Source organism: Peromyscus californicus, unplaced genomic scaffold (genome assembly GCF_007827085.1).
Source record: "Peromyscus californicus insignis strain IS unplaced genomic scaffold, ASM782708v3 Scaffold_3__1_contigs__length_106647218, whole genome shotgun sequence".
Lineage (NCBI taxonomy): Eukaryota > Metazoa > Chordata > Mammalia > Rodentia > Cricetidae > Peromyscus > Peromyscus californicus.
In genome coordinates this window covers 1,507,809-1,523,519 of record NW_026294551.1, presented here as the reverse complement: position 1 = coordinate 1,523,519, position 15,711 = coordinate 1,507,809, and the positions used below count along the sequence as shown (strand labels likewise).

Here is a 15,711-nt window from a genome sequence, read left to right as displayed (position 1 = left end):
CATGTCTGTCCCGATCTGATCAGGAATGAGGCATTGCTCATGACTACAGTGACTCACTGTGCTTCACCCCAGAGTGGGAGGGACACTCCCTTATTTTGTACCTTGTGACTATTGTGAGATATTCACCAGAGGAGACTGCTCAGACATGGGTTTAAGCCAATAGAAAGTCTTTATTGGTTGGACGGCAACTATACTGGGTGTTCAGGATCCCAGTGTAGCCCTGAGCCTTTCTCAGGTTGAGCTTTTAAGCACAAAAACCATGCTCTGGGTTGACATACTTCAGTTAACAAGAACAGTCAGCCAGAATCAGAGCTATGGAAGCTAAAAAGCAAGGTTAGTATAGAGACTTTCCCAGAACTGTGAGCTTTGATGGATCAGGTCTTTGTTTTCATTTTTGGCAGGTGGTGCTGTCTGCATGCATGTCTTACAGTGAGAATGGCACTTCCTTTGTGAAGTCAGTAAAACAAAGATCTGGGGACGACTAAGGTCTGGGGCTGTTACAGGGACACTGATGTTTTCAAGAGTCCAAGCCAAGGGTTTGACGGACTGTCCTTCAGTGAGTGTGTGCCATAGGACTATTTCCCCATGATTCAATTCCAAACTAAAAGCGTCTAGCAGGAGCTGGGCGGTGGTGGCCCACACCTTTAATCCCAGCACTTGGAAGGCAGAAGCAGGTGGATCTCTGTGAGTTTGAGGCCAGTCTGGTCTACAGAGCTAGTTCCAGGACAGTTAGGGCTATTACACGGAGAAACCCAAAGGAGGGAACATCATATGTGACTGAATATCTGAATCACAGAGAGGTCAACTGTAAATGGAGTTTCTCCATCCTGCCCCATTCTGCAGCCGCTTCCTAATAATCACTCAAAATAAAAATCCTAATAATTTATTATAAATGCTTGGCCAATGGCTCAGGCTTATTACTACCTAGCTTTTACATTTAAATTAACCCGTATTTCCTATCTATGCTTTGCCACATGGTTTGTGGCTTGTTACCTCATTTTCTACATGTCCTGCTTCCTTGGTGGCTGGCTGGCATCTTCCCCTACTCTGCCCTTCCTCTTCCCAGAATTCTCCTAGTCTGGCTCTCACCAATCTCTTCCCGCTCAGCTATTGGTCAATCAGCTTTATTATTAACAGTGAGCAAAATCCACAGCAGTCAACCATAAGGATGGATGGGGTATCCTATTTATGTATCCACCTATTGCTCAAACTCCCAGGATTCTTAGCATCATGGACACTTTCCATAGACAGTGTTCTCTGAGAATGGAGACACACTGATCACCAGATCTAAGATACTTGTTCATGAGATATCTAAACACATCATGTGTTACTGAGATGCAGTGTTCACCTAAGTCTTCAGGCCTTTTTTTAAAAAAATGTTTATATATATATGCATATATATGTATATAAAATTTATTAGAGTGGCTGACAGACTAGGATCCAGCTAGCCCAACAATGGCTGTTTACCAATGGAAAGTCTAAGAATCCAGGCTGGATGTCTCAGCTGGTCTTCAGTATATACCAGAATCCTGAAGAAATAATCTCTAAGCCAACTTGCCAGTGAAGAGGGAGGGTAAACAGGCAAGGAGAGTGAGCTTCCTTCCTCTATGTCCTTTATATAGGCTGCCATCAGAAGATATATCCCAGATTAAAGGTGGCTCTTCCCACCTCAAAAGACCTGGATTAAAAGTGGATCTTCCCACTTACAATGATTTAATTAAGAAAAAATTCCCTCACAGGTGTCCTAGCCACTTGAATTTTAGTTAATTCCAGTTGTAGTCAATTTGAAAGCTAAATAGCCATCACAATTCATGTACGTGCAGCCACCTTAGAAGTGAGAAGGGGGCATCAGATTTGGAACTGGAGTAACAGACAGTTATGAGGAGCTGTGTGGGTGCAGGGAATCCAACACTGACTGGTCCTCTGGAAGAGAAGCCAGTGTTAACTGCTGAACCATCTCTTCAGCCTCTTGTGTGAGATCTCACTAGGCCTTTTCCAACTTTGTTTTTGTTTTGAGACAGGATTTCTCTGTGTATCCCTGATTGTCCTGGAACTTGCTCTGTAAACTAGGCTAGCCTCAAACTCATGGAGATCTGCCTGGCTCTATCTCCAAAGTGGTGGGATTAAAGGCATGTGCCACCACCACCTGGCTATGTATGTGTTTCTTTTTTTTTTAATTTTATTATTTTTATTTTATGTGCATTGGTGTTCTGCCTGTATGTATGTCTGTGTGAGGGTGTCAGATCTTGTAGTTACAGACAGTTGTTAGCTGCCATGTGGGTGCTGGGAATTGAACTCTTGACCTCTGGAAGAGCAGTCAGTGCTCTTAACCGCTGAGCCATCTCTCTAGTCCCGTATGTGTTTCTTTATGTGAGTGTGTACATGTGGGTAAGGGTGCCTACAAGTCCAGAAGAAAGCATTGGATCCCCTGAACCTGAAGCTACAGGCATTTGTGAGCCATCTTAATGCAGGTCTTCTGAAAGAGCAGGGCACACTTCTAAACAATGAGCCATCTCTCCAGCCCCCACCTTGGTTTCTTCAGTTTTGTTTGTTTGTTTTTGGCTTTTTGTTTGTTTGTTTGTTTGTTTGAGATAGGGTCTCAGTACGTATCCTTGGCTGGTATGGAGCTCACTATGTAGACCAGGCTAGCCATAAATTTATAGAGATCTGCCTGCCTCTGTCTCCTTAGTGCTGGGATTAAAGGGGCGCACCACCACTTGTTGTGGGGTTTTTTGTTTTTGTTTTTGTTTTTTTTTTTCTTTGAGATAGGAAATCTCTCTCACTGGGACCTGGGGCTTTTAATTAGGTCAAACTGGCTGGCCAACAAGCTAGAGGATCCACTTGTCTTCACCTCCCCCAAACTCAGATTACATATGTGTATCACCACATCCAGCTCCTCATATGGGGGCTAGGGATCAAACTCTGGTCTTTGTGTTTGTATGGCAAGCATTTTTACCAACTGAGTTATCTTCCCAGCACCCACCAGTTCCAGGGTGCCTAATGCCCTCTCTTCTGACCTCTGTAAGCACCAAGCATGCACATGGTGCACATACATACATACAGACAAAACACTCATACACATAAAATAAAATATTTTAAAAAGAAAAACTTGTTTGGTGTGGTGGCACATGTTTTTAATCCCAACACTTGGAAGGCAGAGGCAGGATGGTCTCTGTGAATTCCAGGACAGTCAGAGCTACATAATAGAGAGCGAGGAAAAAAAAAGAAAGAAAAGAAAAAGAAAATCAAGATGAGTTGTAATCACCAGCAATAGGAACTGAATGAATTCATTCGGCTGAATGAATGAATGGGGCCACCTTAGGAAGGGGGCTAAACAAGTAAAGTGGGAGCTACCGAACATCCAAGAAGGTGTCAGAGATTGGGGTTCTTCCAGTTCCTCTTCTGGTCATATGCTGCCCTAGAAACACATTCAAAATGAGTAGAATGGGTCTTCAAATAAACAAGTCTCAGGGTGACTTCTGTTATTTTTTTTTATTTAATTATTAAGAAAAATATGTTACAAAACAATATCATCCATCATATATTTCTTAATTTCCATTTTTTAAAAAATTAAAGCAATAAAAAAGTCATTTTATAAAATAATACAAAAGAGCATGATCAGTTGGGGGTAGGAGGGACTGTCTGAGCTGATGGGCTCAGGAATCCAGTGCTTGCTTTGCCCTGGCTCCCTCCCCAAAGTGGGCTGGGGGCTAGGGAAATAGACGTGGGGTGGGAAGGGTCCCCAAGTTGTGGCAGGGCTCAGAGAAGACCGCTCCTCTGGCCAGGCCTCCTGAGGGCAGAGGGAGAATACAGGCAGTCAGGCATCCACACCCAGGTGGGTCCTGGGCGTGGCAGAGGGCCTGGAAGTAGAGGTGAGTTACCCTGGGACAGCCCCCGTACTCCTCCTCCTCCAGACAGTCTAGTTTCCACTGCTCAACATCCCTAGCAGCTTGCTGGGCTCCATCCCCTGCTGCTGGGCCACCGTCTGCACATCGAAGCCCATGTGCATAAGGAACTGGGCCACGTTCATCTCTTGCCCTGTAAACTGGTCCCTGATGGTAGGGCATGAGGGATTGCAGTGGGGCCAGGGGCAACTGTCCACCAGGTGGAAAGGGCAGCCCTTCACGGGGGTTTTGCTGGCCTTATGGCTGTCATGGAAGCTTCGGTCCCAGCAGTGCAGTGCCCGGGGCAATGAGGTCCCCTTCACCTGGACATCCGTCCAATAGCTGTAGAAAGAACCAAGGTGGGGTTGTCGAGGCCATCACTGTCATTGTCTGGGGATGCATTTCAATCCAGCCACACAGCTAGTGTAGTGGTTTGGAAGGCCCAGAAGGGGCTCATGGGAAGACACCTACTGGTTTGGGAGGGGCCTATGGGTGTATGGAATTAGTGCAAGCCACCTAGAACCCGGGGGTGGGGAGGGACGGGGGGGGGGGGGGGGGGGAGGGGGAGACACTGACCTCCGAATGATGATCTCATGTGAGAGGCAGGCGGGGGCGAAGCTGGCCCTGGTAGGGAGATAATCAGCCTGAGTCCCACAGCCTATCCTTTGCCAGATGATCAACTCTTCCTTTTGCTGTGTCTGGCCAGCCACTTATCTGTCTAGGCCTTGGCTTCAGTACCCACATGCTCCACACTGACCCTTGCCCTCTGGGCCTCCAAAACCTGCTTCATGTACACCTTACACAGCCAGAGTCTGCTAGGCAGTGGCAGGAGGCTATCTTGAACACATGAATCTTTGGCCTCTTTTTTTTTTTTTTTTGAGGCTGGGTCTCATGCAGTCCAGGCTAGCCTCAAACTGGCTATGTGGTCAAGGATGACCTTGATTTCTTATCTTCTTCCTTCTATCTCTCAAGTGTTGGAGTTACACCATGTCTGGTGACTGTGGTGCTGGGGTTGAACCCAGGGCTTTGTACATGCTGAACAAGCACTGTGCCACGATGATCTGTGAGCCCTCTATTTTATTTATTTATTTATTTAGTCAAGGTCTCACTATGTGACTAGGCTGGACTTGAACTCATAGAAATCCACCTGCCTCTGCCTCCTAAGTGACACCACACCCGTCCTCAAGACCTATATATTTTTTTTTTTTTTTTGTTTTTCGAGACAGGGTTTCTCTGTGTAGCTTTGTGCCTCTCCTGGAACTCACTTGGTAGCCCAGGCTGGCCTCGAACTCACAGAGATCCGCCTGGCTCTGCCTCCCGAGTGCTGGGATTAAAGGCGTGCGCCACCACCGCCCGGCAAGACCTATATTTTTAAGGCAAATAGCTTGGAGGGACTGCATGAAACACCCAGCCCAAATCCATTGCACACACTCACTGTACATCCTTGAGTGTGCCACGCAGTTCTCGGCCCAGATTCTGGATGTATAGCCACTGGCCCTCCTGAACCGGCTGCCCAGTGAGATGCACATTATCCACGGTCAGCTGGGCCTCATCAAAAAGCCACTGTACCACGAACACTGGACCTGGGAGGAGGATATGACTCAGCTTGGCCTGCCTGCCTCTGCTGTGGTCCTGCTGTGGCCCTGCTCCTAGCAGGCTCACAGACCAGCTGTGCTCCACACAGCCCAAGTTCCTGTGTCTTTCTTTGTTATGGAGAAGAACCCCAAGCACTGAGCATGCTGGGTAAGGATGCTACACCAAACCGCAGTTCTGTTTCTTCGTTAAAGCCCACTCTCCCTCAAAGGACTCTTGAAAACCCACTATTACTGTGGCCTGGCTCTCAGGGTCTCTGACTTAGATTTGGTGATGCTGTCCCCCTGGCATGGGATCTCACTATTCCTTGGAAAGCAGGGCTCGGGGAACTGTTTGGTGGTCTCAAAATACAGAAAGAAAGCATACAAATTTGGCTCTGATGCCATTGCAAACAGTGCTAGCTTGCTTGGGACCAACAGTTTTGGTGATAAAATCGTGGCAGTCCCAGGTAAGCAGGAATGACTGTTTACCCCAGTATAGGCATGACCACTTTTGTGGAACAGCATAAGGTCTGTCTGTGGTCTAACCTCTTTAATTTCAGGACTGGTGCACAACTCAGGATATCCCACCACTTCCCAAATGCCTCAATGAGCTGGCCACTCACAGCGCAGAGTCGGGTATACTTTGTAGCCGAAGAAGCAATTCCATTCCTCGCCTTCCTTGAACTGGCGCTGACAGCGCTCTGGTACCATCCCATTCCAGTACCTGCAGCCACAATCACAAGTTAGGCTGTGATATTAAGACACTACCTCACCCCGGGTCCTTTGCACTCTAGACAGGGTTATGGCATGGGAGCTGTCTCCCCAACCCACAGGTACCTGATGCCGCGGCGGATGGCCTCTGTGGGTGCACAGTTGATAGTATCAATGCAGTCTGATCGGCGATACTGTTTGTTGTCCAGGAACCAGCCTGAGTCAGCCAGGCCCCGCACCTGGATGGACGGGTAGCCCAACTCCTCCAGCAGCTCAGCCACGCGGTCTACATTCAACAGCACCCCGGTGCCCCCAGCGCTGAGGGAAGGCCAGACATGAGACCAAGTGGCTGGAGAGAGGTGCTTACTGTCCACCCAAAGCCAGCTTAGCCCCAGCCCTAGTCCTGAGGAAGGACTGCCTCTGAACAATGCATTCTGACTGTAGGCATGCTGCTTGTCCATGGGCAAGACACAGGGGCCTCTCTCCCTCAAGATCTGGAGAGGACTGGTAAGTTCTAAGCACTGGCCCACAGCTAAGATTGGCAGGACAGAGCTGACCCTCCTTCCCCTCTTTTTTCCTGTATCAGTTTCCTTATCTGAAGAAAAAGATAAACTCCAGTGTATCAGGCCCCATCATCCAGTCCAGGCATGCATTCTCTGTTCCCATTGGAATACAGTCACTGACCAGTCATCCCAGTCTACCCTGACACTGGGTCCTCAAGAAGAGACATCAGAACACAACTGACCACTAACCTACTATATAGGTGGCTGCAGCCCAACACCCTTGGGGTCCAGAAGCATTCTCTAAACAGTTTCCAGCTCAAACACTCTGAAGCCAGACCTCTAAGGTGCTCCGAATGAGGCTGATCTCCCCGCTCCTGCCTGCGAAGGCTGGAGCCAGCAAGGCTCTGTGAGGATAGATTCCAGGTCTGCAGGCAATTCCCTTCCAGTTTCTCCACACATACTCCACACTACCCATGCTCCAGAGCTGCCACAACAGCCCCTTGTCGCCTCCATACAGAGACCTCTTCCCTTGGGTGCATTCTGCTTACCTGCTCCCAGCCAACAGCAGCACCTTAGCCCCACTCAGCCCTTTGCCCAGGAGCTCCCGCACCACCTCCTGGATGATGAGGGAACCCATGAAGGCATACTCATCTGTAAGGAAAAGGGGGAGCTTTAGGTGAAGTTGGACACAGGACAAGGTCTCCTACTCCGGGAGGCAAGAAGAGGGGTCTAGGCTCTTTCCAGGGATGGGGCAGACTGAGGAGGGAGGACCAAGGGCTTGAGGTCCTGCTAGGGGGTCCCTCAGGGGCCAGGTGAGCCACAGACAAGCAAGAACCTAAGGCATGCTACAAAGAGGTTGAGAAAGTCTTGTGTTTCCCCGGAAGTTTTACCACCCTGCCCTGTCTCAAGGGGCTGGGAAGAAAGGGACTCACTCTTCTCAGACTTGGGTGAAGCCCCACTCCAAACGTCACTGGAGCAGTAGGGGATGAAGCTGTAACAGGGATCAGGTGAGCCCGCAGGATGGCCCTCTGTTGCCCAAAGCTACTGTGAAAGACCCCCAAGAAAAATCCTGCCCAGGACAAGACCCTCCAGAAGGACCCCCTCCCCAGGAAGGTCCTCCTTAGAACGGAATCCCCAAAGAAAGGGACTCCCTAGAAGAACCATCATCCCAGGAAGGAACACTAGAAAGGACCCTTAGGAGAGAACTCCCCAAGAAGGACCCTCCAAAAAGGACCATCACCCCCAGGAAGAACGCAGACTTCCATCAAAAACTACCCCAAATATGGCCCCTTGCAAAGGCCAGCCCCCAAGAATGAACCCCCATGCTCTAAGAAGGATCCTACAGGACAGGACTCCATGGGAAGGACCACGCCAGGAAAGACTCCCAGGAAGGAACCCCCGCCAAGGGAAATTCATGCTCTCTTACACCATATTGGCATTCCACCAGTGAGGGTTCTCCTCTGGCTGGGAGGATAGAATCCCAGTACCTGGGGAAACAGAGGAAGGGGAAAGGCAGGGATGGGGACTTCCTTCCTGATGACCTCAACCAGGGTGGGCCCTGGTCTGAGCTGAGGTGCTAGGATGGATAGGGGGAACGGTGAGGAGATGGACGGACTCAGTTACCCAAGAAGTCACCATACCAAAAAGCGAGCGTGAGCTCACCATAACTTTAGAAACTCGGGCCTGGGATGGGGGTCCTTCCTACAGTCTGACCGTTCCGCCACTTCCCCCAGACTGGCCCGCCCATCGTGTGCTGCTGACCTGTGCGCGTGTGTGGCCAATCTTTGGAGCTCATGAGACGCCGCATGGTGCTGTATCTGGAGTCGCAGTTCTCTCGGTTGAAGCAATACCAGCCGCCTGCAGGCACAGGCACTAGGCTCGGTTCCGCATCCTGAGGACCCCTCCTGCACCACACCGCAAGCCCTAGAACCTACCTTCCAGAAAGAGTAACCACCGCCGACTGCCCTTGGACTCCTTCAAGTAGTAGCTGCAGGAAAGGCACACAGAGTAGGCAGTCAGTTGGGGATACCTGAGTCCCCGCCCTTGGCTACCCTCCACCCCAAACCCCGAATCCTCAGCCTTTTCCAATTCCGGTACCGAAAGGGTCATTCCACCTGTTGCCTGGAGCTCACCGCAGCCGCACGGGGGCGCCCGCGGCCAATCGCAAGCTGAACTCAGGCTAGTGGAACCCAGCTGATTCCCCGGAGGTGGCGATAGTGAGGAAGGGGGGGAAGGAGGGCCGTGAGGTCCGTGGAAAATTCCCACAGCCCGCCTCGCACGGGACCCGTGTTAACCCTGGCGCGGATGACAGTCGAGGAGAGGCGCTCCCGGGAACGCCGTGGCATTGAATAATGAAAAATGCCAGGGCTAGAGGCCTGTAAACCGGTAGGGGTAGGGGAGCGCGGCAAGATGCGGGGAGCCACTGTGGCGGTGTCACAGCCTTCCTATCAAGGCCCAGACTAACATCGATCAGCTGAGCCCGTGGGCACCCACAGTCCCTTCCGACCTCTCAACTCCACCTGTGTCCTCTATCTACTCCAAAGTTGAGTGCGTGTGTGAATGCTGCACCTGGGGCCTTCGGTCCCTCTTGGGCCCCCTCCTTGCTCCCGTGCTCAGATTCCTGACTGTCCCGAACCAATCTGGTATGCACAAGGGGAACCCTGAGACAGGAACCTCCTGTCCCTCAGTGTTGCCTCTTTCTACTGGAGTCAGGGTCACACTGGGACTGCAGTCTCTTTCTGTCCGAGGACCTGAGCACAAAGGCGGGTGCACGGTGGCCATGGGGTCAGCACATGAGCTGGCCTCGGACCAGGGCTTCAAGAGCTGCCCCCTCCCCCACTTTGGGAGGCACCGAGCCAGGCCCTCCCCAGGGCCAGCAGCGCTGGACTCCCTGCTGGAACCCTTTCCTCTGGGGACCAGATCTGCCATTGAAAATGGAGGGTCCAGCGCAGTCTCCGGTTTGTGCGCGCGCAGGGAGGCAGAGGATGCGGGCACCACGAGCGATGGGACGGCGGCGAGCTAGGCGCGGAGCACCGGCGGGGCCAGCCAGGCAGGGCCAACGGCCTCCCGGGGTCCTGCCCAGCGCCGGCCTTACCCGGCGGGGCTGCCGTCATTGCAGGTCACCGACGTGTTCAGTAGGAGGTGAAGGCGCAGGTCCTCGTTGAGCTGCTGTGCAGAGCAGGGGTACAGGGACTGTGCCAGGCTCTTGACTTGCGCCATAAAGCTGTCCATGTTGCCCTCCACGGCCGTGAAGTCCAGCGGGAAGCTCTCCACCGGCTGCCCGGCGCCGGGCGCCACCTCAGCCCGCTGCGGGGGCGGCGGCGGGGGCGGCGGCTGGGGAGGTTGCTGGCCACGGCGCCGCCAGGTCTTTCTGCCCTCGCTGCCCCCAACCCAGTGCAGCAGGCCCAGCAGGAGCAGCACGCGCACCTCTCCGCCCATGGCAATGTCACTCCGTCCTGTGGCCACCTGCGGAGAGCGGGCGGCTGTGAGGCGTCGGTGGCTTGGGGCGCCGGGCCAGGGGGCGCGCGGGCCACTGCTGCTCCTCGGCCCCGGCTCCCGCGCGTTGTTCCTGTCCTGAGCGGCAGGGCAGGCTCTCGGCGTCGAAGCTCTGGAGTCAGGCGCCACCGGTCTCCGCAGCTCGGGCTACGCGCGTAGCCGGCCGAGGGCAACGCAGAGTCTGGGTGCGCTGGCTCGGGCCCGCGCCAATGAGCAGCGGGGGACGAGCTGGGCGTAGTTTGCGGGGGCCGCGGCGGCCCGGGTGCCCGCGCGTTAGAAGTGCCGCCGCCGCCCGGGCGCGGCAGGGGGGAGGGGGCTGCGCTCACTCTTTTCTTGGCGGAGGCTTAGCCTTTTCTTCCCAAACCACAAGCCTGACGGAGGGGCCTGGACTAACCCGTTGCGGCCGCCGGAGGCGCTCCCGGCCCGGCTCCGTGGGGGGCAGCGCGGCCGGGCTGGCCCCGGGCAGTTCCATTCTCCACGGCCAGCCGGCGCCGCTACCCCCGCCCCTCGGAGCGGCCCGGGAGCCGGGAGGAAGAGGCCTTTCCGCATCGGGGGCGCCCTGCCCGCTGCGCAGCTGCCGGGCCCGACGGGCCAAGGCGCAGGGTGCGAGCGTTCACCTGGAGCCGCCGGGGCCTTCCCTCCCGCACCCAAGCCCAGTGCATTCGTGGGAGACTCGCACTCGGGCTCCCTCCGCACACCTCGCACTGCCCGGAGTCCTGCGCTCACCGTAGGTCCTCGTAGTTGCTCGAGCTGCGCTATCCCGCTGGTGCGCCCAACTGCGCTGCGCTCCCTCTCTGGCGCTGGCGTAGAGCCGCCCGAGACTTTTATCCAGCCGGGCCCCCGGGATCAAAGCGGCGGCGGACACAGGGCTCCGCGCCGAGGGGCCGGTAGTAGCGGCTCAAGGGGGCCTCTGCGAGGAGCGGACAGGTGGGGCCCAAGGCCGGGCTTTCGGGGTCGACCTGCTGGAAAGATCGGGCATGTGAACTCAGCCAGCAGGAGAGTCTCCCTCTCCGGTGCGGGTGCAGGAGCACGCAGATGTTAGGAGTCATGTAGATCAGAGGCGGTGCTGCGACTTAACAGGCTTGGTAGGCCTTGGTAAAGTCCCTTGCTGCTGCACCCCATGAAGAAGACCCCTAAGAACCGCGACTGGAGGAGAAGAGGGCTGAGGATCGGAGAAGTTGCCAGCTTGGAGACCTCCTCGCATCTGCCAAGTCATCTCACCTAATGTGCCCACCTACTCTACACATCCTAAGGCAGAGGTGACCAGCGGGAATGAAATCCTGTCAGAAATCAAAACTGAGAGCCAGCTGTGGTGTGCACCGAAGGCAAGGAGGTTGCTGCAAGCTTTCGGCCAGCCATGGCGACACAATGAACCTCTAAAGTTAAACAAACGAATAAGTAATCAAAGTTGGGGGAGCAGGGCGCATGATGATAGCAGTAGTGGTCGAACTAGATGCACAAAACACACTCACCCTAGGTGCACCACAACCAGCCACTGGTTTTTCTTTACCTCTGCCTGCTGTCTGGTAGGTAGCCTTTTTCTAGAGACCTGCCTTTCAGGACACCGGTCCAAACCTTAGGCAGGGCATCTGCCGCCCACATTCTAATTCATGACAGGAGGAGCCTGCTTCATCTTTTGGGTACCTGCTGCACCTCCTAGGGAGGAGTCAGGAAGGATGCCACTGGGGCTGCAGGGCCATCCTGCTGCTGTTCTCCTGGCTGAGTGATGAGCTGCAGAAAGCAAGTTCCCAATATACCTTCATGTACAGCAGGCCAGTTATCCCAAGATACAGTGGGAGGCCAAAGAGAAGGAGGCTGCCTGAAGGTCATGTATGCTGGGTCCACTCACAGGCACCTGGTGTAGATGTGTGTTCTGTTTCCAGATGGGAACTGAGTTCAGAGAGACTGAGAGGCTCACCAAGCTCTGCTCATTCAGAAATTCACATTTGGGGTGCAGAGATGGCCAGTGCATAAGAGCACTTGCTGCTCTTGCAAGAACCCAAGTTCAATTTCCAAAACCTACATGGTGGCTCACAACTGTCTGTAACTCTATTTCCAGGGAATACAAAGCCCTCCTCTGGTCTCCTTGGGCACCAGGCACACACATGGTACACAGACACATATGCAGGCAAAGCACTCATACACGTACAGATAATAACAAAGTAAGCTTTTTTTTAAGAGGGCCAGGTGGTGGTGGCACGCACCATTAATCCCAACACTCGGGAGTGGATCTCTGTGAGTTCAAGGCCAGCCTGATCTACAGAACTAGTTCCAGGACAGTCAAGACTACACAAAGAAACTCTGCCAAAAACAAAACAAAACAAAGAAGAAATCCACATTTGCTGTCTCCCTGTTGTTGGATCACCTAGTCTGGCTTGAGCCTGGCCACAGACAGCAGTTCCATCGTGCTGAGATGCTTGTCTCAGCCTCATCCTGAGTGGCATGGCTGACAGGGCAGAAGTACGCATTGAGCAAGACCTGCACTAGAAGACGTCTACTCTAGGAGCCCGTTATGCCACGTCTCGGCAGAGAAACGCTAACTTCCAGCTGAGTGCCACGGCTGCACCGGGCATGGCTGCACACAGGGCATGGCTGCACCGGGCATGGCCGCGCACCGGGCATGGCCGCACACAGGGCATGGCCGCACACAGGGCATGGCTGCACACAGGGCATGGCTGCACACTGTCCTGGCCCAGAGCCATTTCCTGGTGGGAAGATTTTGGGCAAGACCCGTGACCTCTCTCTGTGACTCCGTTTCCTATTCTTTAAAGCGAAGCAGTGACCGTACCTCCGTTGGAGGGTTGTTGTGGGATTACAGGAGCCCATGCATGAAAGTGCTCAGCAGGGTGGTGGTTATGATTGCCAAAGAAATTCCAGAACAAGCCAGCGACATGCATATTCTATTCTCTGGCCTTTGCTGTAGCGTGATTTAGCCTGCACATCGAACCAAAGTGAGTTTGTGTTTGGTTTATTTAACACTAGTAGCAGAAAAGTTCCAACCAAAACTCGCCTTGTTTACACCTCTGCCCTCACTCTCAGTCCTTCCTCTTTCTCCTTCTAAAGTGTCCGCTGTGGCCCCTGTTTACACCTCTGTCCTTTAGCTTACCTAGGCTGATTTTGTCTTCCCCCGAGGCCGGCTGTGTGTGTCCTCTGCACCAGAGTTTTCAGAACCGTAAGTGTGAGGAAGTCTCCCCAGAATTCGGGCCCTTTCAGTCCACCTATGCCAAAACAGGACACCAATACCATTATCACCCTCACAATTGTTTGGAAGACTCATCAGCCTCGGATCAGACACGGCTTCATGCTAACTTGAGTGGATTTGAGCAATAACATGCAAAATAACAAGTGTTGGTGAGGACAAGAAGAAATCGGAGCTCTGTGCACTGCTGAGGGTGGTATAGAATGGTACAGCTGCTACAGCAGACAATCGAGTGACTCCTCCATAAGTCAAACATAGATTCACCATCTGAGCCAGCAATTCCACCCCTAGGTATAGTCTCCAAAGAATTAGAAACAGGTGTTCAAACAAAAGCTAGTACACACGTGTTCAGAGCAGCGCAATTCTCAATGGCTGAAAGGTGGAAGCCGCTCAAAAGGCCACCGGTGTGGTTTATCTCTATAATGGGATGTATTTCAGCTATAAAAAGAAAATTCTGACCTATGCTACAGTCTTAAAAATGCTACGCTGAGTGAAATAACCCAGACACAAAGGACACATACTGTATGGTTCCATCGACATGAAATACCCAGGATGGGTGAATCCACAAGGGCAAAAGCTCCACTGGAAGCTACCAGGAGACTGGGAAGATGAGGGAATTAAGGAGCGACTGTTCGCCGGCATGTGGTGTATCTTTGGGGTGATAAAAATGTTCTGAAACTGTGGTGATGGCTGAACACATTGTAGGTCTACCAAATGTTGTGGAGTTGTGATACTTCAAAGGATTAGGTCCACATTGCTTGAATTTTACCTTTAAAAAAAATCCCAAGTGCTGGGCGGTGGTGGCGCACGCCTTTAATCCCAGCACTCGGGAGGCAGAGCCAGGTGGATCTCTGTGAGTTCGAGGCCAGCCTGGGCTACCAAGTGAGTTCCAGGAAAAGGCGCAAAGCTACACAGAGAAACCCTGTCTCGAAAAACCAAAAAAAAAAAAAAAAAAAAAAAAAAAAAAAAAAAAAAATCCCAAGTTTGGAATGGTGGTATATACCGTTACTTGGGCGGTAGATGAGAGAGGATCAGGAGTTCAAGACCAGCCCCTGTTACATAGAGAGTTGATATCAGCCTAAGCTGTAGGAAACCTGTCTCAAAACAAACACAATCTACCACTTTTGATGATAGCAGCTAGACACAAGATAAGCTGGACCAGGCCTGAAGCCAGAGAGCAGTTTGGATAGCACAGGCTGGTTTTCTCCACAATTCCCTTCATAGCTGGGAATGGAACAGGGTGATGGGGGTGGGAGCTTCTTTCTGTATCTGAAGCCTGGCTCTACCGTTGCTGGCCTATGGGTCTCTGAGCCCCAGTTCCTTATCTATAAAGTACTTGCTGCACTGTGAGAACCAAGCCAGGCAAGATGCTGGGGATTCTGACTGTCAGTTTCAGGAAACGTGTTAAAGAACCGCTATCGTGGTGGGTGTTGGTGGTACCTCAGGGGCCAGAGTGGTTTGAGATCCTAGGTATAGGAGGCTTGTGAACTGGGAGAGTGAGTCAGACTTGGGAACAATGTTACAAGTCACCTTGCTGTGGTGGGCCCTCAGAGTTAGCCCTGTGGATGTTCAACACATCAGATACGAGGCAAGGACTGTGCCCCTCCCCAGCCCTGGCTGCTCCACTGTCCTATTGGGATGGCTACTGTGTGGCTCCTCCTGTTGTCCTTGCCTGGCTCCCATTAGAGCTGGGGGTTGGGGTATGTCTGCCTAGCTCAGATCGAGAGTATGCCCAGTAGCAAGGGGACCCGGAAAAATCACAGTTCCTGGAGCAGGGGCCTATGCATTTTCAGAGCAATAACTCAAGAACAGGACTGGAGTTGGTGGTTTGGTTCTGAGGTTCTGGAGAGAAGGATGGAGTGGGACAGGGATGCACAGATGGACATAAAGTTAACTTGGGAGTTGCAGGCCTTACCTAGGAAAGAAGGAGCACAGTTTCTGGGGAGAAGGAGTCAAGATGGAACTTGTCAGGAAAGAAGAGCTAGCTAGGGTCTGGGTGGAGCTGGTCTCCAGCACTGGGAAGGAGGAGGGTACAGCAGAAGTCAGACAGACGCACATGGGTCCCATCTGAGACCCTCTGTGATATCCAACAGATGAATGACCTGGTTGGAGGGCTGGGCCAGCAGGCTTAGCATGTCCAGCAACTCTGGACCCAATTCCCTTGCCCAGCCTGCACTCTTACCCAGCTCCATGGTCCAGCTGCTGCCTCCCGCTGTCTGGGGCCCAGCTGTTATATGCTGGCCTCAGCCACCACGCCGTACATGGCCATCTGGGTAGCTCTGCACTCCAGCTGCTGGCCTTGGAGGCCTAAGTGAGCAAGAAAACGGGGCAGGCTAGCCCCTTTT

At 52.9% G+C, this 15,711-nt stretch overlaps 1 protein-coding gene across 1 annotated transcript; it reads right to left on the bottom strand.

Moving 5' to 3' along the window:
• Nucleotides 1-3,473: 3,473 nt before the first annotated feature.
• Nucleotides 3,474-14,303, bottom strand: Notum (notum, palmitoleoyl-protein carboxylesterase). The gene is made up of 12 exons (XM_052757498.1): nucleotides 10,894-14,303; nucleotides 9,767-10,137; nucleotides 8,607-8,659; nucleotides 8,434-8,529; nucleotides 8,099-8,159; nucleotides 7,605-7,663; nucleotides 7,221-7,323; nucleotides 6,296-6,487; nucleotides 6,082-6,182; nucleotides 5,320-5,467; nucleotides 4,461-4,508; nucleotides 3,474-4,226 (listed from the first exon to the last, which is right to left on the bottom strand). Exons 2-12 carry the CDS (start codon nucleotides 10,108-10,110, stop codon nucleotides 3,920-3,922), a joined length of 1,512 nt encoding a protein of 503 aa, XP_052613458.1. The 5' UTR covers nucleotides 10,111-10,137; nucleotides 10,894-14,303; the 3' UTR covers nucleotides 3,474-3,919.
• Between the last annotated feature and the right edge of the window lie 1,408 nt (nucleotides 14,304-15,711).